This window comes from Tachysurus fulvidraco, chromosome 9 (assembly GCF_022655615.1).
Source record: "Tachysurus fulvidraco isolate hzauxx_2018 chromosome 9, HZAU_PFXX_2.0, whole genome shotgun sequence".
Lineage (NCBI taxonomy): Eukaryota > Metazoa > Chordata > Actinopteri > Siluriformes > Bagridae > Tachysurus > Tachysurus fulvidraco.
This window is the reverse complement of record NC_062526.1, coordinates 20476852-20499960: the sequence shown is the minus strand read 5'-3', so window position 1 is coordinate 20499960 and position 23109 is coordinate 20476852. Positions and strand designations below refer to the sequence as shown.

The 23109-nt window shown below is 39.3% G+C and overlaps 2 protein-coding genes across 6 annotated transcripts in view; one reads left to right on the top strand and one right to left on the bottom strand.

Annotated features, from left to right (window-relative positions):
- The first annotated feature begins 454 nt into the window (after positions 1-454).
- Positions 455-18012, top strand: slc30a2 (solute carrier family 30 member 2). 3 transcript variants are annotated; one of them, XM_027137956.2, is made up of 9 exons: positions 455-821; positions 5249-5457; positions 8187-8333; positions 8479-8632; positions 8820-9039; positions 9606-9711; positions 10199-10333; positions 10457-10620; positions 17074-18012. In XM_027137956.2, exons 1-8 carry the CDS (start codon positions 742-744, stop codon positions 10600-10602), a joined length of 1197 nt encoding a protein of 398 aa, XP_026993757.1. In that variant the 5' UTR covers positions 455-741; the 3' UTR covers positions 10603-10620; positions 17074-18012. The 3 variants fall into 3 exon arrangements, with proteins under 3 accessions (XP_026993757.1, XP_026993758.1, XP_047674885.1); XM_027137957.2 differs by lacking the exon at positions 17074-18012 and adding an exon at positions 14099-14160; XM_047818929.1 differs by lacking the exon at positions 17074-18012 and having other exon boundaries at positions 10457-10683.
- Positions 18013-18486: 474 nt separating this feature from the next.
- Positions 18487-23109, bottom strand: part of gtf3c2 (general transcription factor IIIC, polypeptide 2, beta) — an 18716-nt gene continuing 14093 nt past the window's right edge. For 2 of the 3 annotated variants that reach the window (XM_047818927.1, XM_027138051.2), the window contains exons 13-19: positions 23033-23109; positions 22143-22304; positions 21514-21601; positions 21307-21426; positions 21002-21163; positions 20332-20439; positions 18487-19218 (exon numbers count right to left, since the gene is read on the bottom strand). The exon at positions 23033-23109 is cut by the window's right edge and continues 68 nt beyond it. In XM_047818927.1, coding sequence (XP_047674883.1) covers positions 18997-19218; positions 20332-20439; positions 21002-21163; positions 21307-21426; positions 21514-21601; positions 22143-22304; positions 23033-23109 — 939 coding nt within the window. In that variant the 3' untranslated portion in view covers positions 18487-18996. Of the gene's footprint in view, positions 19270-20331; positions 20440-21001; positions 21164-21306; positions 21427-21513; positions 21602-22142; positions 22305-23032 lie in introns of all 3 variants that reach the window. The other variant, XM_047818928.1, reaches the window with a different exon arrangement.

Here is a 23109-nt window from a genome sequence, read left to right as displayed (position 1 = left end):
TAAAAGATGCAAATCAAATGAAGCCAGAAGTGTGTAACCAGTTCCTTCTTTTTAGACTCGTATTTTAGAGTCGGCAGTCGAAAAGTGCTGCTGCATCTTAATGCTGTAATAATGTGATGTGTGTGTGTGTGTGTGTGTGTGTGTGTGTGTGTGTGTGTGTGTGTGTGTGTGTGTGTGTGTGTGTGTTATGGGTTGTGCATTGCTCATTTACAGTCAGACTGCAACTGCTTTTTTAGCAGAGAGAGAGAGAAAGAGAGAGAGAGAGAGAGTGAGAGAGATAGATAGATAGATAGATAGATAGATAGATAGATAGATAGATAGATAGATAGATAGAGAAGGGAGAGAGAGAGAGAAAGAGAGCAAGAGAGAGAGAAAAGAGAGAGAGATAAAGAAAGAGAGAGAGAGAGAGAGAGAGAGAGAGAGAGAGAGAGAGTGAGCGAGTGACAGACACGTGCACGCGCACTCTCACTCTGCGTCTCAGCGCTGCGCCTTTTGCACAAAAGCCTCAAGTTCAGCGCTGTGGCGCATTAATAACTTTCCTCGCTGCTCGGTTCACAGCGACGATGTGGGATTTGATTCCGTGCGATTATTTTCACTTCTGATAAAACATGGACTGGAGGATTGTTTATCGCGTGCTGTAAAGGAAAGAAGAATCACATGTGCTTTTGTAATTCAGCGCTCACCTTCTTACTCATTTACCTGTGATTAGCGAGAGGACTGGATTACAGGCTGCTCTGTAGCATGGAGGCTCGCGCGCATTCGGAGAAATCTCATCTAATTAATGAGGGAAACAGCAAAACATACTCTCTGAAACTTAACAGGTGAATATATCTATTTTTTGCATGTGTGTACGCTTGAGCTCCACTGGATGCCTAATGTTCTACGTGCGTTTGAGGTGCCTTTAAAAACCAAATTGATAATAATAATAATAATAATAATAATAATAATAATAATAATAATAATAATAATAATAATAAATTATTATTCATTCATTCTAATCCCAGCAGTTTTTTTTGTTAGTTACTATTTTATTATATTTTATTTTAAGTATTTAAATAAAGACGCTTTATTTAGTATTTAAATAAAGTCTATCAGTGTAGCTTGAAAAAAATCAAGTGATTTTTTAATAGCTTAATTTTCCCACACTGCTGCAACATCTATCAGATTGAGGACACCCTTTTTTCCAGGAAAAAAAATGTCCCTAATTGTCCATAGCACAGAGAGTCAAATGGATGAGATGCAGCAGACTGCAGAGAGAAATCAACACCTGCAGTGATCAAAAACTAACACCTCTATCTGGACTTGTATAAACCCTGTAGGTGTTCATTTAACCCTGGCTTTTTTTTTTCTTTTCCTCCTTCATAGTCCTCTCAGAGATTGCATGGTGTGTGTGTGTGTGTGTGTGTGTGTGTGTGTGTGTGTGTGTGTGTGTGTGTGTGTGTGTGTGTGTGTGTGTGTGTGTCAATGAGCAAATTCATTTCCATGCATCACTTGCTTTTGGACAGCGTTTGACAAATGGCTTCGGTTTTTCACCTCTTAAAGGATCAGAAAAAAAATCCAGCTTCAAAGCCGTCGTAGGTTTGTTCAAAAACCTTTTATAAAGATTGTTTTAAAGCAAACACCACATTAACTGGATATTAAAACAAACAAAAAAGAAATAAAAATAATAATCAAAACGTTGCTTTTATAGTTTCTTTATTTATCTGGATATTTTGTTTAGAAAAAGAATTCGATTTGAGAATAAACATTGATTTTAATTCTTTCATTTTGATTTAATTATTTGATATTTATTTATTTATGTATTTATTTATTTATTTATTTATTTATTTATTATGGTGCAGTGGCTGAACATTTCAAATTCGACAAAAAGCAATTAGTTCTAGATCAAAGCGCGTTCTCTATGAAGACGAAGAGTCACAAGATCACAGTTAATACTAGTGACACGAACAGGACATGTATCTCTATGCGTCCTCCCTTAGAGTGCTGTACATTTACTAGAATTTACTGTCAAGTGGCGGGGATAAGCAGGATGGGCATCTAGAATTATAGGAAATTGATAAAGTCTAAAAAACCAGAATGTAATTTTTTTTGGGGTGGGGAGGGGTCACGTTTAATCTGTCTTAAATTCCAAAAATGTCAGATGGGTAAAATGTGTAAAAATGTGTAAAAAACACTCTTTAAACGTGTTCCTCAATTCTAGGGTCTTTTAGAGCTTTAAAGCCTGTGTGTGTGTGTGTGTGTGTGTGTGTGTGTGTGTGTGTGTGTGTGTGTGTGTGTGTGTGTGTGTGTGTGTGTGTGTGTGTGTGTTTCCTGTGATCTCTGTGTAGATAGAAAGAAAGGCAGACGCTCAGGTGAGGAAAGTACAGTGTAAACAGTTAACCCTGGCTGTACCTTTGAAAAAAATTCTCTATCATGGGTCATTTCTGTGACATTACTTATAAAATAAAACAAATTTCTGTGTATGAATTGATCACACTAACTATAATAGTAATAAAAATAATAATACTTTAAAAATAATAACAATAATAGCAATAATACTTAAAATAATAATAATAATAACACAATAATAATAATAATAATAATAATAATAATAATAATAATAATAATAATAATAATAATAATAATAGGCATTTATGTACAATGAGAGAAATCGGAAATAGGCATCCGACAGTGTTTTATGTTCCTTATAAATTCTTCTGTTCTTCTGTTTATTATTGAAACATTATTTAGAGTAAACAAACTAACTGAAAGAGCTTTACAAAGATTCTTCAATTACAAGCGATACACAACTATTATATTATTCTTATTCCATGTAGTTTGATTTGTTGATTTTATTTGTGCAGATATCGGCACAGCATTATAGAAATATAAAAATGAAACATATACATTTATCCCTAATGATCAAGGAAACGAGGAAAAACTGCCTGAGACGATATGAGGTGGGAAAAACCAAGAGAGGAACCAGACGCAGAGTGAAACAATCCTCTTGCTCCGGATAGTGTGATGAAGATTATAATTCGATTCCCTTTATACAAAATTGCAAATAGTGTATCAGAGTTATTGAACTCGAATGTCTATTGTATTGAACCGTTTAGTGACGGAGACTGTTCTTTAATTAAAATAAATAAAAAAATTAAAAAATAAGGATTTATTTTAGGTTTTATTTTAGGCCTCCTGTCCTCGCGCGTGCACCCACAAGTTTAAATCCCCTCTTTTCTGTATTTTTTTGCTGTTCATTTGCAGAGAATCGTTTGGTTCCTTTAGAGAATCAAGACAAATACAACGAAATAATGAATCTGTGATTAAATTCGCATCAGTCATAAAGATGAAAGTCTGCTGACGGTGAGGACGCATGTAATAATAATAATAATAATAATAATAATAATAATAATAATAATAAACATATTTTTGACATCCATAATGTATAATTCTGACACATGCACCGAACACAGCGGATGATAAATGAGCTAATTATTTTTTTTAATAACTCCATGTGAACGCGCATTTGTTTCTTTGTTTGTTTGTTTGTTTATTCTTTCTACATTTTTGTTATGATTATATAACCTTGCCAGGTGCCACACAGCTGTGGTTTAAAAAACAAAAACAAAAAAAACCCCAAACAAAAAAAAAACTCCACTCAATTACCCCTGTTTTATTTTTTTCTTGAATTAAATCAAGTGCAAATTAACTGAAAAGTGGTTTATCTTCATATATATGATCTTTTACAAGATGTCGGATGTTCACCCAAGTGTAAACTGAAAGAAGGTAAAAATGCAGTCCGATTGATTTCAGGAAGAACTGCCCCATGGTGAGGAGACGTACGCAGTATGGAGGGTATAGAGGGTGGGATTGTATCATGTGTGTCACTCCCAGTGGGGTGATTATACTGTGTCTCGCTTGGCTGCTTCATTTCTGTGTGTGTGTGTGTGTGTGTGTGTGTTGGGGGTGCTTATCTCTTCTGAGGCGAGAGGCAAGATTGCCCTTTTCCACTCCATTAGCTTCATCATAGCGTCTCTCCCATCAACACGCCTGCAGCAGAGGGACAGAGAGGCCAGAAAAGCAGACTCAGCAGCTTCAGCCCACGCTGTATTCATTAAACTCTGATGTGTATCCCTGATGTGTCATGCTGATTAAATGTATTGGAACATCATTTCGGTGGGGTTCTCATGGATTTGAACATTTGGTATTCTAGTGGTCAAGGGGTAACACTGTGTGTGTTAGAGATAAAATTAAGTTAACTGACCCTTAGTGTTTAAACCTCGGTCACTCTGTTACGGAGCGATTCCTTTTTTTTTTACACCGTCCACCAGATATTTCACAAATGACAAGTGCGATGTTTGTAAGATTTATAAGGAATGATGTACATTATGAATACATAGGGACATTATTTACATTGACATTATTTACTGTCCAGTGTCAACCAAATGAGGACGAGGTTCCCTTCTGAGTCTGGTTCCTCTCAATGTTTCTTCCTCATGTCATCTCAGGGAGTTTTTCCTCACCACCGTCACCTCAGGCTTGATCATTAGTGATAAATGTTAGAGATAAATAGTACAATTTAAACACCCCCCTCCCATATATTCTGGTTTTGCAGAATTTATCAATCTCCTATAATTCTAGATGTCCATCCTGCTGAAATATTCCCAGAACTCGAAAATGTACAGAACTCGAAAGGAAGACGCATAGAGATGCATGTCCTGTTACAGTTCCTATTCTGTTTCTGTACATCTGTAAAGCTGCTTTGAGACCATGTCCATTGTTAAAAGCACAGTACAAATAAATGAATTCAAATTGAATTGAATGAACTGATTTAGAGTTTTGGTATTTATCCAAACAGCAAGATCAAGTTCTTCATGCTTTCTTCCTGTACAGAGATGGTAATTAAATATTCAGGAACTCAGCATCCACGATTTTTGCTATTGGAATTTGCTATTCATCAGTCAGTAGTAAAGTCTAATATCTCAATAATTAGTGGTTCAGTAAAGGATTTTTATCCTTCTCCTTGCTCCACGAACATTAAGATATAAATTAAGCGTGCTACGAGGCATACATCTTGGTAACAAGAAGAGATCGACTTGGCAGAAGTCTCCCTGTCCTTGGCATCAGGTTCTACTTGTAATCTGTAATAAACTATCTGCCGTTTACATTTATTCATGGTTCGAACTCATTTTTAATATCTACAGTATATGTACCCAAAATATAAATCTGCATAACGGCTGCAAAACATCTGTCTCTTCGTTTTTTTCAGTGAATTTCCAGGTTCCAATGAAAGCTACCCGAGTCAGGTGTATGAAAACGGAGATGCCACAGGAGCCATTGAGTTGAAAAGGCCCGTGGGAGCCCACTGTCATGGAAGCAAAGCACAGTGGGAGGAAAACCGGGATAAAGTGGTGGCTAAAAAGAAGCTGTACATTGCCTCTGTAGTCTGCCTGCTCTTCATGATCGGGGAAGTGATCGGTAAGAGATACGGTGCTGTAGAAAAGAACAACCAATGCTGCTATACAAACTTCTTAAAGACGGAGGGTGATTTATAAAAAAGGTACATAGTGTGTTTGTGTATTGTTATATGTAGCAGGTTCAGAGGAACTGGTAACAGAAAGGAGTTACACAACCCAGTCCAGATTTAAGCATTTCATGATCGCAGGAATTAACACACGATCATCCAAACTCCACATTATAGATGTTGAGATTTCTCAAAATGATGCAGGCAGAGACGTATCGAGTGAGGACGTGTGAACATGAGTTCAGCTCTCAGAGAATCTCAGTCATTACAGATGTCACTGGGAGGAGATTAAAAAGAGAAATCCAGTGCTGATGATTTCACCAGGTCAATTATTCACCAAGTCCAAGGCACAACACACACACAAAAATTCCAACCTGGATGAACTGCTTAGTGTAAAACGTATTGAAGTGGATTAACAAAGTTAAGAGCAGAGATTTGCTTACATTTGCTAGTAATATCAATATAGTGCAGAATATTGAATACTGAAATTTCATTTCAACTGATAGAACCTATAAAATGTTTATTTCCAGATTTAAAAAAAATCCCATGTTATATTTAATATGCTCTCAACCAGTTTAAATTTCTGCTGCAAAATAATGTAAAGCTTCCCCCCCCACGTCATGTGACCTGTAACTGATTTTGCTCTACATTAGACCGATTACTGAGGAAACAGAACTGTGCTAACAATAAATTCAGAACCCTGAGTGAACAGTAAAGCCTAGCGTACACTACGTCACCATCGACTAAGGTTTATTTTCAATCGTGAAATATTTTCTTGATTAATCATGTAGTGTGATGCACTCTTTGACTAGCCGTTTATACGACAACAAGAAACAGCCAGCGAGAGACGTGAAGGCAAATCGGATTTGTTTGCCATCGTGTGCCACAGATCCCTGAATCTTTCATCTCTTAGCGTAGGGGAGCTTGAGGACTGAATGAAATCTATTCAATGTATCGTATCCAAATGGTTGTTAGGAAGAGAAAAAATCAACAAACAGTTTAGTTGGTTTTGGCTAGCCTGAGTTTTATTCGTTTTTTCTCTTGTTTCTAAACAGAATATCGGATACAGTCACATGTCAGATGAGAGAGAACTTCTTTGAGAACTGCTGATCTATTCAATAGTGCTATGTTACAATGTCTAATTTAAATTGATTGTGTTTAACCTGCATGTCAGTTACTCATACTTAAGGTGCAACATAATCATTATGTGAAATTCTCTTTAGACTCTACAGCACACGACGTTCTGGACTTCTAGCTTCTATTAATCTTGAATTTTGTGTTCTATTATTCTTTCTATTAAAAACAACCACGGTGGCTTAGTGGTTAGCACGTTCGCCTCACACCTCCAGGGTCGTGGTTCGATTCCCGCCTCCACCTTGTGTGTGTGGAGTTTGCATGTTCTCCCCGTGCCTCGGGGGGTTTACTCCACTCCGGTTTCCTCCACCGGTCCAAAGACATGTTTGGTAGATTGATTGGCATCTCTGGAAAATTGTCCATAGTGTGTGTGTGTGTGTGTGTGTGTGTGAGTGAATGAGAGAGTGTGTGTGCCCTGCGATGGGTTGGCACTCCGTCCAGGGAGTATCCTGCCTTGATGCCCGATGATGCCTGAGAGCACAGGCTCCCCGTGACCCGAGAAGTTCAGATAAGCGGTAGAAAATGAATGAATGAATGAATTGAATTTTCCATCTTCAAACAATCAGAAAACAAAAATTTTTTTTCAAATTGCAGAAAAATACAGTGCTGTGAAACGAAGTACTTTGTCTAGAGATTAAGGGTCAGAGTTCAGGAGTCAGACATGACGCAGTGGGTTCGATATGATCAGCAGCTTGTTTCCAGGTTTTCAATGTCTTTTTAATTTTTTCAAATGTCCTATATATAAACCTTTGTTTTTCTTGTTACTTTACATTACAGTCGTACTCTAAAATGGATTCAACTCATTTTAGAAGCTATACTTGGAACTTACAACTTGCACACTTACAAAAAGTTACATTAAAAAAATAATAATTAACGAGATTCAGACCAATCATCCTGTCTGATATGAAAAAGGTGCTGGAAAAGCAAACGATGTGCAGGACCTGGAGGATTTTTCACTGCTCAGGAGAAAACAGGGACTCATTTACAACTCTCACAAAACATCTTGCGTCGTTCCTGCGCATCAATACACTGTAGTTTAATCTGGATCATCTGTGTAAATTCAACCAGAATCTGACACTTTAAATCAAGCTCGGTATGTCGACGGCTCCTCCGTTTTCATCGACTTTTATTCGGATGCCATTTGTTTCTTGTCATCTTCGAGGGAGATGAATGTTCCTTCTGTGTGGAATGAAGCATTAAGGATTTCTGGTTTAATAATCATTTATAGTTCATTTTTACATTGTGGTATTGACTCAATGCTGGCTTCAGAGCGGAGCATTCGATTTCTTAGACAACATTTATTAGGCAACAGTCTTCTCCAGAAATAGTGAGAGAATCATTTAATAATTAAATTTTAATGTAGGCGGGTTGTTTGACTGTTTTATGATCAAATATCAATGACTAATAGACTAATCTTATTTTTAAAATGTGAAAGCTCTGTTTAAAAGCTACACACACACTGCAAATACTGTAAACAGCGATTTTATGCAATTTGTTGATACGTCTCTCGACTAGCTTCCAGTGGTCCGTGTTCTCTCTGTTTCTCCAGGAGGTTATCTGGCCCACAGCTTGGCCATCATGACCGACGCTGCTCATCTGCTCACAGACTTTGGTAGCATGATGGTTAGCCTTTTCTCCCTGTGGATTTCCTCTAGACCTCCCACCAAGACCATGACCTTTGGCTGGCACAGATCAGGTAAGTATTATTGAAGCAAAACCAACATCTGCTCCAACATCTGCAGGAGATATTTGTCATTCAGTGAGAATATTTGTGAGTTGATATTTGATATGATGTCTATGTCTTAAGTAATGGGTTTGTTTGTTTGTTTGATTGTTTACAGAAATTTTGGGAGCCCTGATATCCATAATGTCCATCTGGATCGTTACTGGGGTGTTGGTTTACCTCGCCGTTGAGAGAATTGTAAAAAATGATTATGAAATCGACGGCAGAGTGATGCTGCTGACTTCAGGGTGTGCCGTCATGGTCAACATCATGTGAGTCAAAAAAAAAAAGAAAAGTGTGCTCACTGTGTTCCACTAAATAACTGTAGCTGCTTCAAGTCTGGCTATGGTAATTATGCAGACTTGTCCATAATCCTACCTTGCTGTAGTTAGTGGGTGTGGCTTAAGATTTACTAGTTTGATTTAAGAGGCTAGTGGTTTTAATCCATTGTTGTTACAGAATGGCGTACATCCTCCATCACTCCACCAACCTTCACGGGAATGACTCTGGCTATCACAAGATCACCGAGAATGGGATGAGTCCAGTGGGACATGGCCACTCTCACAGCCTCCTGGGTAGCCATGGGAACACCAGTGTCAGGGCGGCATTCATCCATGTTCTGGGTGACCTTTTACAGAGTTTTGGGGTGATGGTTGCAGCCATCGTTATCTACTTACGGGTAAATACCTCAAATCACTCCACTCTGTACAGTCACACAAAGTTGTCTAGAGCTACACTATATGACAAAAGTATGCACACCACTGATCATCAGACCCATATGGAGTTCTATAGTGTATCTATAGAACACTCTAGTATTACATTTTCTCTTCAGTGGAACTACAAACTGGTTCCCGCATGACAACATCCCTGTGCACAAAGCAGCTCCATGAAGACATGAAGATTGGAGTGAAGAACATGAGTGTCCTGCACAGAGCCCTGACTCTGACTCAACCCGACTTACACCTTTGCTCTGAACTAGAGTCTCCTCAACATCCTAACATCAGAGTCTGAACTCACTAATGTTTTTGTGGCTGAATGAATTCCCACAGTTATAGCAGAAAACCTTCACAGAAGAGAGGAGCAGATTGGAGGAGGTTATTACAACGGCAGACGAGAGTAGGACTTTCAAGAAGGACATTTGGGTGTGATTTGTGATTGTCATAGTGTGCACAAACTTTTGGCCATATAGTGTGATGAGTTACGATAGATTTTTAAAGAAGACTAACTGAATGCTTTGTGTTGCAGCCCGAATACAAAATCGCTGATCCCATCTGCACCTTCCTGTTCTCTCTGTTTGTCCTGGGAACAACACTCACCATCCTCCGGGATGTGTTCCGCATCCTCATGGAGGGTAGGTTTGGGGTTTTAGTGGCTCAGCATATGATTATATACACAAATCATTGAACTTTCATAAAGCTGAAACAAACAGCTACTGTATTATCGAAATAAACATATATATTTTAGATCCGGGGGTCAGTAGGCCATGACCTCTCAATAATAAGAGGTCTTATGTGGTAAGTCACATGATTTTATGGTTTAATCTGACCCACTGGTGCACATGTAGTGGACACGCTGACACAAAGAGTTTAAATGACTTCAGAAGCTGAAGTTACTTGGACGAGGTGAGGCGTTTTTGTGTCCTACCTAATATTTGTACAACACAGAGTTTATCATGAGGAGATCGTGAGTTCAAATCCCAGAAAACCAAAGACTTCCTTCAACCTTCTAATTAGTTGGAAATACTAATTATTGATTTAATTTCTCATCGTTAATCTAATAGTGTTAGTAAAATCTTCACATCTTCACTGTGTCCTTCATGGCATCGGTTTATCTTTCAGGAGCACCCAGAGGAATTAAGTTTAACTCTGTGAAGGAGGTTCTGCTCTCGCTGAAATCTGTAAAGGCTTTGCACAGTCTGCATTTGTGGGCTCTAACTATAGGACAGCCCCTAGTTTCTGTCCACGTGGCCATCGGTAAGAACTAAACTTCACTTCACTCTGACATATTTTCCTAAAACGAATTCGGCTTAAAGTGATGTCGCTGATTTGCGTATTGTATTTAGTGCTCAAATTAAACGCAGTTTGTGTTGTCATCAGAGGAGAATGCAGATCCTCACAGCGTACTGAAGGAAGCCACAGAACTCCTGCAGACCAAGTTCGGCTTCTACGGCACCACCATCCAGGTCGAGCCCTACAGTGAGGACATGGCCTACTGCACCATGTGCCAGGATCCCATAGATTAACCTCACCAAGCAAATCCGGTGAGGAAGCAGTTTCCATCCTGGGAAGCAGCCTGTCTGAAATACATTGTTTTTGAAACCCTACTGGTGCACTTTTTAGTTCTTGGTTATATGTACACGCAGAGACACTGCCATCCTTTCATAGTTCCTAAAACATGTATGCTTCTCAGGCTTTATTCCCATAATACACACAACATCAATATTTATTGTATGTTAACAAACAGAGGCATTAAACAGCTGCCCCACACTGACCACCAAACAACCACAAGGTCCAGATTGATGTCCATGACTCTTCAAGATGTTTTCTTTGCTCACTTTTACAGAGATCAGACACAATAATGGGCGTAAATCCTGGGGAGGGACGGGGGGGACATGCCCCCCCATCCGAGGATTCCAAAAACTTATTTTTTTTAAATATCGCACTCTCTATTGTGAAAAATATATGTATGTATACCTAAATAATTGTGTAATTAGAAAAAAAAACAATTGCAAAAACTGCATTTAGAAACAGTTGAGTCCCCCCCTCCTCCTCACAGTGGTTTGACCCACTGCCTGCTTTCCCAGTACATCTCACCTACTCTGCACACACGAGTCAGGTGTGTGGCTGAGGCTCAATTAATGTTGAACTCCATTAAGTAGGGAATTTTATTCACTTTAAATAAAGCGATTCTCTTTAATGTAGTTGATGCAGACTCATTTCATAAATTAGTTGCGGCAAAAATGCTGATTACCGATGTAATTTTCCATGAATCTGCTATATTAGCGATTAAAATATTACTTATGTAGTTAACGTTAGCTTGTTTATATGGAATAAAAACACTGTCAATAATAATCGTACGTAATTCAAAGCATTTGTGTGTAAATTTTAATTTTACAGAGTTGGATCCCAAAATCTACGGCCACGACAGTTTACAGATACGAGATTTTGTGTGTTTGTTCAAATACAACTCCAAAATGTACGACTATGACAGTTTACACACACAACGCTTGTTTTCACAACACCTCTTTTTCACACACGAAAACGGTCTGCGAAACAACTGTCAAAAATACGTCATCACGTTCACAGGCATTACTATCCAAGGGAAGATGAATCGATTCCACGAAGTGCGCATGCGCCCCGCCCTCTTTTAAACCACTGGCGCCGAAACGGCGGATCAGCAGCCAAGCGCTCACTCATCGATCATCTCAGGTAAGTTGGTTTTTCCTTCCAAATTCGGACATGTTTAAGGGTTAGTTATCACTAATAACAGAGAGGAGTAATATTACAGAGATAGGTTAACTATAGTAAGTAAGATTAGCTCTCAGTAAGGTTACATTAGGTGCTGTTTAGCTGTTTACAGCTGTTTAGGAGGTCATCACTGCAGTCTGTAGCGTGATGAGAGAGGCCTACATAAACGACACACACCTCACACCTAGCCATTTCCTGCTGCACTGACTGCCCATTTGACTTGGACCTTCTTTCTTGTGCTGACTGTCCACTGATATTGGACTGGTTCCCCATTTTCTGTTGTCCAGCACTTAAGGTGTTGGTCAACATCGACACCAGATTCTGGGCTGAGTGCAAGATGTCACCTAATAGAACCTGATAAACAATAAAATATGACTTTAACACTTAAGCAGTGAACACGTATTGCATAACCTGTGTATTCCAGTACATGTACACAGCTGTAACATTGCTAATTCTTTTATGTTGGCCTATCACATCACGCTACAGACTGCAGTGATGACCTCCTAAACAGCTGTATTCTTTAAGCACCTAATGTAACCTTACTCTGAGAGCTAATCTTACTATAGTTAACCTATCTCTGTAATATTACTCCTCTCTGTTATTAGTGATAACTAACACCTAAACATGTCCGAATTTGGAAGGAAAACCAACTTACCTGAGACGATCGATGAGTGAGCGCTTGGCTGCTGATCCGCCGTTTCGGCGCCAGTGGTTTAAAAGAGGGCGGGGCGCATGCGCACTTCGTGGAATCAATTCATCTTCCCTTGGATAGTAATGCCTGTGAACGTGATGACGTATTTTTGACAGTTGTTTCACAGACCGTTTTCGTGTGTGAAAAAGAGGTGTTGTGAAAACAAGCGTTGTGTGTGTAAACTGTCATAGTCGTACATTTTGGAGTTGTATTTGAACAAACACACAAAATCTCGTATCTGTAAACTGTCGTGGCCATAAATTTTGGGATCCAACTCCGCAAAATTAAAATTTACACACACATGCTTTGAATTACGTACGATTATTATTGACAGTGTTTTTATTCCATAGTTTACAATAGCTTGTTGCAGAGTGCACTGCAACTAACACCCCAAAGCCTTCGAGGAAAAACTTTGAAAATAACCATAATGATGCCATGCTACAATAATAATGATAAAACCAAAGTTTTTCCAATGTGGGGACATATCTTTATAAGTACAATTAGACTGTATTATTTGTGTCCCCCTTCAAAAATTGCTCATGAGAAATTTTATATTTGTCCCCCCCCGTTAAATGAAATTTACGCCCATGGACACAATGGCTCTGAATCATCAGAGTTGTATAGGGACAAAGTATGTGATCTCTGGATGAGTGTTTCAGATTGAACTCATTAAAACTCCTGTGCACAAGGAGACCTCAGTAAATTACAGCTCCATGTGCACACATGTAGGTAAACCTTAATCACACGACACAGGTTACAGCTCGTTACTCTGTCGCATGAGTAATAAGCAGATTTACATACGAGAGGTGTCATTGACATGAAACACAAGCTCAGACCCTTCTTGGAGATTTTTTTTGTCTAATGTAGATTTTATTTTAATACTCTTCTTTTTGATTATTTTTTTAGGATTATTTAATGGATTTGTTTATTTTAGTCATATTTATTTACATATACTTTTAGTTACTCTACATTCCTTTTTTTATTTTTTGTATTTTTTATTTTTATTTTTTATTTATTTATTTTTTGTCCAGCATCCAAAAAAGAAGCTCCACTCACATTACAGTAAAGGACAGTACATTTTTTATAAACCTGTTGGATCCTTGTCTCTCTAGTGAATAATTAGTGTTTCATGCTCTAGCTCAGGGCTGTCAAACTCAGTCACAGTAGGCCAAAATATAAAACTGAGATAAAGTCACGGGCCAAACTGAATATTTATTGAAAAATGAACTGCAACTGATATGTAATGTTCAACCTTTTTCATATAGAAACAAACTTTAGTTTTACTTGAACACGGGATTTGGAACAACCAGAGCTTCATATTACAAACACATAAGAATTTGAAATAAAAGACACATCAGTGGTGTTCATTTCTTATTTAAATAAAATAAATTATGCCTCCCACTGTATCATTTTAAGTTCCTTTTTGAAGTGGATCTTTTTCAAAACCAACAACAAAACAACCAAAAATCATAATTTCAATAATAAATTCATTAAATGAAAATCCAACGTGCAAGTTGCGTAGGGCCCCGCAAATTACGCAAGGCCTCATTTTACAGTGCGTGTTAATGTTTACTGTGTAGATGACCATATGAAGCGGAGCAATCCATCTGGCCATGAAAAGAGAAAAAAGAAACAAAATGAGACTGAAATGCGAGAACAGCAATCAGGTAAACTTGTGTTCTCTTCAAGTTTGTTGTCAGCAAGAGCAAATAACAGTAAAGTTAAGTTGATGTGATTCTGTCTCTAGTCTCTATTTGACTAGCTTAATTAGCTGTGCAGTGCTGCCAGGGCATCTCTTGGCCTGTCTGTCTGTCTGTCACACAACAATTTATTGCGTGACCATTCGCGTGAATAAACGTCCAAGGGCAACAGTGTTTATAGACGGCAGCCCGATCGCCGCACCGAGCGTGCACACGCACACGCGTTCATATGCGCGTGCAATCGTAGCAGCAGCATCTGTGTGGGGACCAGTATAAAAAGTAGCGTGATTAGCACTCCTAAATGACTATGTTTATAGTCACTCAATCAAGGTTACAACGTTAATGCAATATGGAAACCAACGGATTTAATGGGCATAATGCCAGGTCATTATGAATGCACATCCCTCAGTAAATAATAACCATCAGGGATCAAGTATTGCTCTCGTGCATACTATAAAACACAGTGATACGGTATGGCAAGCCATTTTAGCTTTTATACATTCACATGATATGGATTTTTGATATCAAGAATTCAGTTTTCAATACTTAAAATGTAAATATTAAGAGTGTGATTTCTAGAAGTAACCGTATTTTTGATATCAGGAATTACGTCATTTCTGATATCTGCTATTGCATATTCACTAGGAGCAAACTTTTTTTAAAAGTAGGGAGGTTTGTAGTGGGAGCAATGGGGTGTCAAGTGTGAATGTGTGGCAAATGGTTTACATGGCTCACGGGTCAGGTAGGAGGGCCCCTTAGCAGAATTTTGCTTAGGGCCCCATGGAGGTCAGGATCGGCTCTGCTCCCACCTGTCTTGAAAGCTCCTATTGTCCATCTTTCGTTTTGCAATTTTTGTGGAGGGTGGAATTAACTTGTGACTGTAACATGGTTGTTAACGACTGTCAACAGCTCTTGCTGTTCGTGACTATGCGTCAATACAGTGGTAAGGCATTCTGGGTATTTGTAGTATTAGTGGAGCATGCGGCTAGCCAGCTGTAATGCACATTTTATATGATCTCGTGGGCCAAATATAATTGCACCTGAGTTTGACACCTCTGCTCTAGCTAGTCTCATGTACTCAGACCTTCAATCTGACTGCAGAAGGTCTGAACTCCACAGCAGCTTTTACTGGCCAAGGTACCGTGCAAGAGGGTGTCTTCTGAGTGACACGTAAAGCAGCCAATCACAGTTCGTTGTCATGTTTAAAGTCTCTAAAGAAACAGACCGGTATGCAGCCATAGATGGTTTAAATAAGAAACCGGTTCAGATTAATAGTAAGAAGAGCTCCTGAAGTGTCTCCACTTTTATGTGTTTTTGTATGCAGGAGGTCTTCAGTCAACTAGGACCATCTTCATTAAATTTTTTTTTTTTTCACTCTTAATAGCATCACATGGACACTTTGTTTTGCCGCAGCTCGTTTGGTGTCGATCATCAAACGCACGTAACATGACTGAAGCCCCGCCCCCTTTCTACATAAGTGTCACAAGAAGTGTCCAAGATTTTTTGTATTTTCTTCGATAAAATAAGTGCACCACTTCTTGAAAACACTCCACACACTATTTACACTATGTAGTGTGTGTACAGTGTGATTTGGGACGCACCTCTAGATTTGTAGTGTTGTTTTCCCATAGCGAGAAACACCTCTTTCTAGCAGCTCTGAGACCACAGGATGGAGTGGATGCTGGGTTTCAGTGTGACTGCAGCGAGGACATACAAGTTTCCACACGTGATCTAAAGATGTAAAGATAGATCATTTGAGCCTAAATTACAATCTAACAAAATTAAAAACTAAAAGAGAGAGGGAAATTCAAGGCACTAATTACTCGAGTGTCGCACCGGTTTAACTCTGCCTCGAGTTGTTTATCGTCAGCAGACGTTCCTCCCGATTCGAATGACGTGTTATCAGGCGATGATGACAGACGTCTAGACTCATTCTAAGTGCATATGATTTCCAGTGCAAACACACTGCCATAACTTTCAACAGATGTGACTGCCACATTCCAACGTAGCTCAGCGCTGCCGCGTCCCTGCATCACTCCATTAAAGGGACCGAAACAAAAGCTAATAAAGCTAATACACGGGGAATCCCGGGAACATAAACATGTATCATTAAATCGTTAAAATGGCGTGGCTTGCACTTTGTACTCGATAGAATGTGTATAATATTAACCAAAATAATTTGAATGTAAAAATACTTGTATTGTTTATACCTGTGTAAACGTCAGTTAGCACAGTTGGACGTCACAGACAGTCGAATCAGACGTGCGTGCGCGCTCGTCAATTCCATCAAGTTTTTTTTTTTTTAACAGTAAAAATGTAATCACTGTGTCGTACTGAACCCCAAACTATTACAGTTTAGTTTGTCAGGTTTCGTGTCCACATGTAGATTCGGTGGAAATGAGAAGACAAACACGACAACACACATGACATGACTGTTTCCTCAGACTGTGAAACTCTGATCAGATCTTCATGATGTTAATCAGCTCAGGAGGGAAACACAAAGGGTTAAAGGAAGCTTTAAAACTTCCTGAACCCCAGGTTCAGTTTCAACCGGATTTGGACTTGAAACTCTGAATCAGTAATCTTAATCTCACACACACACACACACACACACACACACCCACACCCTGAGAGGCTGTTAATCAGTCCATGTTCCTGCATGCTTTTGGGAAGTGCAGGGATACCAAACATTACAGATAAAAGTATGTGCACCCCTGCCCATCACAACCATGACTCCTTAAACTGTTCATGATTCATCAAGCATTCACTCCACCTGCTCGTTTCTGTGTGACTTTGATGAATAAGAGCCGTTCTCTCCGGCTGGTATGCAAACGTGTTGTTTTTTGTGCTTTAAGGTCTGCTTTAAAGTGTTTCGATAGCGTGGGCTGCACTGTAAAGAAAAAATATTGATGGTTCATCATGTGAAAAACCCCACTGAGGAGCAGCACGCTTGCATGAGTGCCGAGTTCAACCTAAAAACTGCCAAGCAAAAGATTTCTGATGAAAGGATCTCACCGCCTCGTTGACCATGTACTGTCGTTTGTGTCGATTCTAGCACTTTTGATAAAAACTGAGATATTTTACTTATAAGCATCTCAGCATTACTGCAGCATGATGAGCAAGTGGGGGTGGGGGTGGGGGGGTAAAAGGACCAATATATATAAATTTGAATATTTTTTTAAATAGTGCTGTACTTAGTGTATGTCACAGAAGCTTCTAAGCTTTTACTCTATCCCTCCTTTCCCCCCTCCTCAGTCATCTGTTTTGGAGCTGAGAATCTGAGCTTTCAGATTTTATTCTAAATTGTTTAAAATAATAATAATCCAACTTGAAGGAGTGAATATGAATATTTCATCATGAATACATGATGAAATTAAAGTGTGGGAATAGAACAGTGCACTAGAACCAAAATACACCACCATAAAGAGTAATATTCCTCTAAAAACGTTCCTCAGCCCAAACAAACGGAGGTGAATTTAAGGCCGAATGTCCGTTAACGTGTTCGCTTCTGATGTGTCTGATGTGCCCTGTTTTTGTGCTTCGTTACAAGTCAGTGTGCAACTTTGAAAAACTGTAAAAATTCTTAATGTGTGTCTGTGTGAACGTGTGTGTGCGTCTCTGTGTGTGTGTATACTTTATATATTTTACATATTGTATAAAAGTCCTTGGTGTAAATGTGTAACTGGTGGTACTGTGTGTATCTACGTGTTCTCATTTATCACTACACATTTAATAAAGTCAGCTTTTTGTAAACCACGATAAAATAAAACAAGCGTCAAATGAAATCACGACTTCAGTTCTTAACAAAGCGTTCGCTAGCGGCACAAAGTCGGAATTACGAGTTGGAAACTACAGATTTTATTTGAGTTGAGGTAAAGGGTGTGTTAATTTGGGGACATCCTGTCAGTCAGAAAACATGGTGGAAATTAATGGATGCAGCACATTTGCTGGTACATTTTAAAAAGTTTTCTTATTTATTTACAATAAAACAAGCTAACTGCTGCCTCTGAGCTCACAGTTACCCAGAGCTGTAGAGAGAAATGATTCTGTTACTCAGAAAACCACAGTGGATTCATCAACCTTGTTAAAAACCTCAGTACAGAGCTACATGATGCATCTGAGGCGTCTCACAGCACTGTGTTCAGCTCTCTTATTAATGTGCCTGAAGTGAATATCACACTGTTAGTGCATCTCGTGCATGTGTGTGTGTGTGTGTGTTCATTACAGCAGCAGGGATGTGTAATTAGACATGATTAATGAGGCAGAAGGTGAGCCATACACTCTTGGTAAAGAGACAAGAGATAACAGATAGGACTGAACACCAGTCACATTAAAAGCGTCCACAGGGAAGGCGGCCGCTCCAGTTATAGACAGACTTTTGGACAAAAAGGATCAGGACAAAAAAATAAATCCAAATATATCACCGACTTATTTTAATTAAGACACAAACTCATTGTACAAAAAAAATAAGAGTGTCACACAAATAAAACCTGAACCTAGAGTCTTCATTTTAGAAAAAACATCTATAGCAGATGAAAAGTGCTGTTGAAGTAATGACACAATTCCAGTACAACACAACAACGAATAAAAAACCAAGTGCACGGAATATAAAACCTACCAACTTTCACCACCTGTATCAAAATAGCGCTTTTAAATCTTATCCAAAATAAGTTAGGATTTAAAAAAATATCTGATAGTCGTAGAAGAGTAAAATCAAAGGACTGGAATAAACAAATGCACCACATCTCTGTGTGTTGTCATGGCTTACTCTGGAGCGTCTAGGGCACTTGCACAGTCTCGGCCGTGCACTGGTGGACAGCGGTAGCAGACACCACTTTTTCCTGAGAGCGGAACATGGTGCTAAACTGTGCTTGGGCCTCGCAAACAAGTTTGTGCATGAGCGGACTGTCCAGGCCGCTGACGCAGTGAACACGCACCAGTCCAGACTGGCCAGCAGACAGCACCCAGCTGTGAGCGTCCATGTTTGGATTGAAGCACACCTAGAGGACGAGACATGTTTATTGTTCCCCGTTTAATCTCTACTGCAACATCTGGAGGATGGAGGAGAAATGAATCATTACGTTTAGACACCAAAACACATGATACGGGCAAAATAGTGTTTCTATTATTTTGTCCAGTGAGAATCACGTTAGGATTCATAAATACTATGATGGAGCGAGTGACATTAAATATCAGTAGAAAATGCTTAGAAATGAATCTAGAATTAAAGGCAGGGTCTCCGATGTTTGAAAGCCAATGTTGACATTTGAAATCACCAAAACAAACACAACCCTAACCCAAATGGGTCCCACCTCTGTATTGATAGCTCCGCCCACACATACATACGTAACCCAGGTAACTAATGGGAAGAAATGTGTCTTTATCATAGCTGAAGGGAAGAACAATACGACTGCAGATAAACAAACAAGCAAAAATGACACACAAGCATAATCATACAAAGGACGGCGTATATTAGTTCTGTGTAACAAAGCAAAACCAACGTTACTCACCTATCGAGAAGGAAAAAAACGCCTCAGCATCTTAAGTAAAGTTGGCCGCATATTCACAGATTCGAGTTTCCAGAGTCAATAACTCCTGAGCTAAATTCTGTTACTAGCAAAACGTGGTTGTAGCTGCCTCTCTACATTACTACGATAGAAAAGAGGTGTTATTTGTGTAGTAACAGCGTTTAGCTCAGGAGTTATTGACTCGGGAAACTAAAGTCTGTGAATATGTGGCCAACTTCCTGCTCCTTCAGTTCTCTCGAGCGCTGGAAAGCTGATCCTATATTAACAAGTCCTACTTCTTGCCTTATGGTAAGCCTTTCTTCGCTTTCTTTCTTTGTTTTTATCCTCCATGTCAATGTTAAAACCGCTTTCTGCTAATGTCACACATGCGCACTGAACACTCTCTCCACCCATATTGACAAGACACGCCCCTTTCTGCTCATTGGCTACACGTTTGTTTTGTTTGTCACCCCGACTCAGTTTTCAGAAACATTTCTCAAACAACGGAGACCCCACCTTTAATCCTCATGACTTGTCTTGTTTGTGTAGATGATGTTTGACAGATAATTAAACTTCATCTCTGCTGAGTTCTCCTGACCTTCTTACCTTGTACAGTGCATTGAGAGGCATCTGATCCACGGGAAGCAGACCTTTATTCTCTGAGGTATGCAGCTGCTTCACTATAGGCCTCTGCTGATATTGTTTAAAAGATCTCTATGTGGGAAAAGGAAACACACACACACACACACACACCCACACACACACAATTCAGAGTACTGACTTAACATCTCTCCATTCCACACCCTTATGGTTGTTAGTACAAATTCGAATACCACCATGTTCACCTGAGCAGTGACTTATTCCAGTATATCGGATATAATAATAATAATAATAATAATAATAATAATAATAATAATAATAATACACTGTACAATGAGCATGAATAACCAAGCAGTTTTTGTTTTAAACAAAGAGCACAAGCACACAGTTACAAACACCCCAAAAGTAAAATGCACTTTCTGAGATGATAAAGGTTGAGATGAGATAAAGCAGCAGACTGAGAAGGGTTTTGTTGGTGGAAACAATTCAGATGCTGTAAAGATGTTCTGCTAAACAAAGAACTAAAGTTCTGTATTTGAAAGCTATTTTTAGGGAATTGTGCTTATGGTAACTTTCTTTAAAATAAAGACCAACAGTATGGTTTGTGTGTCTAAATCTTTTTGCATCCTGACAATTAAATTGGGGTTAAAGCAGAAAACCACAAGAAGACACTCACAAGATCCATGTCATTGAAGCTGAGGTAGTATTTTTTCACAGCCCCACTGTAGGTCTGGGGCTCCTGCTGCGTCGAGTCACACTCTTCCTCCTCTTCCTTGAGGTGAGCATCCTTAGATCTCTGACCAGCGTGAAACGGTACCAGCTCGGCCTTGTACACCGGCTAGACGCAGAAAGACACGCTAACGTTAGCAGTATGTCCTAGGAAGCTCTATATGAACAAATCTAATCACGGACATTGAGGAAACATCTCAATGTGAGATCTTAGTGCAGGAAAATGATCATGGTAGTGTATCAAGAACATACAAATCGATGTCTCTTGCAGTTGCCGTAGTTGCAGTTTGGGTCACACAGCACAGAGCAAATAAACTCTCCGATGTTGTCCCCGATTACACAGGAGTTCATCCAGTCAGACACAGAGAAGCTCTGAGGGTGAAAGAGAAAGAATCATCATCATATGAAAGTTTGACAGAGTGAATGGTGTTCACTCAGTATTCATGTAAACGCTCTCACCCAGACAGTAGCTTTTCTGGAACAAACAAAGAAAGCCTTTTGACTGAAGTAACCTGAGTCAAAATAGTGGAGTCCTTGTTGGCCAAGCCTAGAACAAAGAAAGAACAAAAGTCTTGCTTTGGAATTTAATATAGAAAATTAAAAAAAAAAAAAAAAAAAAATCACACGACCTTCGTCTTCACATACAGTATAACCTGCGTCCCAAATGACAGACTATACTACACACTATGCAATATGTACACTACACTAGCGAATAGTGTACGAAGGTTAGAAAGGTATCGTCTGTGACGGAACGGTAACTTTTATTTTATTTATTTATTTTTTACTAACAGGAAATAGAAGCTGTTTCCCAGTCGATTAGCAAATAACAACGTCAAAAGTTACACTGCTAGCGAGACGTTTTTGAAACGTTGTGGGTTAATTTAAAAGACTTTTGTAAGCCATCTTGAAACTATTTCTGGTCAGTCTACAATCTACATGTGAATAAATGAATCATCCGAGTCATTGAGATGCATTTCTTTTTCTCCTTCTAGTTCTCAGTGTGACTCTCACAGTTTGTTACTATAAGCATGACTTAGGCTGCAGACTATAGACAGTTTGAGACATTAAACATTAAGGCGGAGCCTCACTTGACATAGCAGGACTCCTGGGTGATAAAAACTCCTGGCCAAAAGATAGGCCAGGACACATCAGTGTGCAAGAAGCGCTTGAATGCCTTAAGGGAAGTGTGGGTCTTAGTCAAGTTCCACAGTTTAGCCATGCGATCCTCTCCTACTGTCACCATCAATTCACTACAGGGAAAAAACCAGAAGAGTGAATGAGTCAAAAAGACCTATATACTGTGGAGAACAACAGATTCAAACAATGAAACCACACAGAATGCGCTCAATGCGTTAGGAATTAACGTCTCAGTAATGTCAAGAGGCATGTGGAGGGATGTGGAGGCATGTAGGGGGTATTTGGAGGCCTGGAAAATGTGATAGCTTAGAGATTAAGGTGTTAGATTACTGATCAGAAGGTTGCGAGCTCAAATCCCAGGTTTGGGTTCAGGGACCTGGGGGTCCACTGGCACAATCCAACAGTCTCACCATCGCAACTTGGGTTCTATTCATGGGCATGGAACCAATCCATCTACTGAGGGGTTAACTCTAAATATTGATTCCAAGCCCAGGTAAAATGGGAGGGTTGTGTCAGGAAGGGCATCTGGAGTAAAACCTGTGTCAAAATGAACCAATCGGCGACCCTGAAGAGGAAGCAGCCGAATAAGAACAACAACAATGTGTGTGTTTGGACACTTCATATGCGGCTTCATTAAAGATCACAGTTATGGGGTTTTTGTATCTAGCTTTCTAGTTTAGTATCCAGAAATTCCATACATAGTCCAGGCCTGGAATCAGTTTCTTCAACTGTTGTGGTAAAAGTTTCCTTAAATACAATATCTTCTCCTCCCATGATGTACTCGCTCATTTTGCAGACAGTGTGAATAAAATGTTGTGATAAACCACAATCAGCATGTTACCTCGAGGCCCTGCACCAGCTGAGGCGGCGAATAATGCTGTCATGAGCCAGGAAGCAGTGGTAGGGGTAAAGAGAAAA

Coding starts and splice junctions, on each gene's coding strand:
- slc30a2 (XM_027137956.2), top strand. CDS start 742: ATGGAGGCTCGCGCGCATTCGGAGAAATCTCATCTAATTAATGAGGGA. Junction 822..5,248: donor TACTCTCTGAAACTTAACAG/GTGAATATATCT, acceptor CGTTTTTTTCAG/TGAATTTCCAGGTTCCAATG. Junction 8,633..8,819: donor GCCGTCATGGTCAACATCAT/GTGAGTCAAAAA, acceptor TTGTTGTTACAG/AATGGCGTACATCCTCCATC.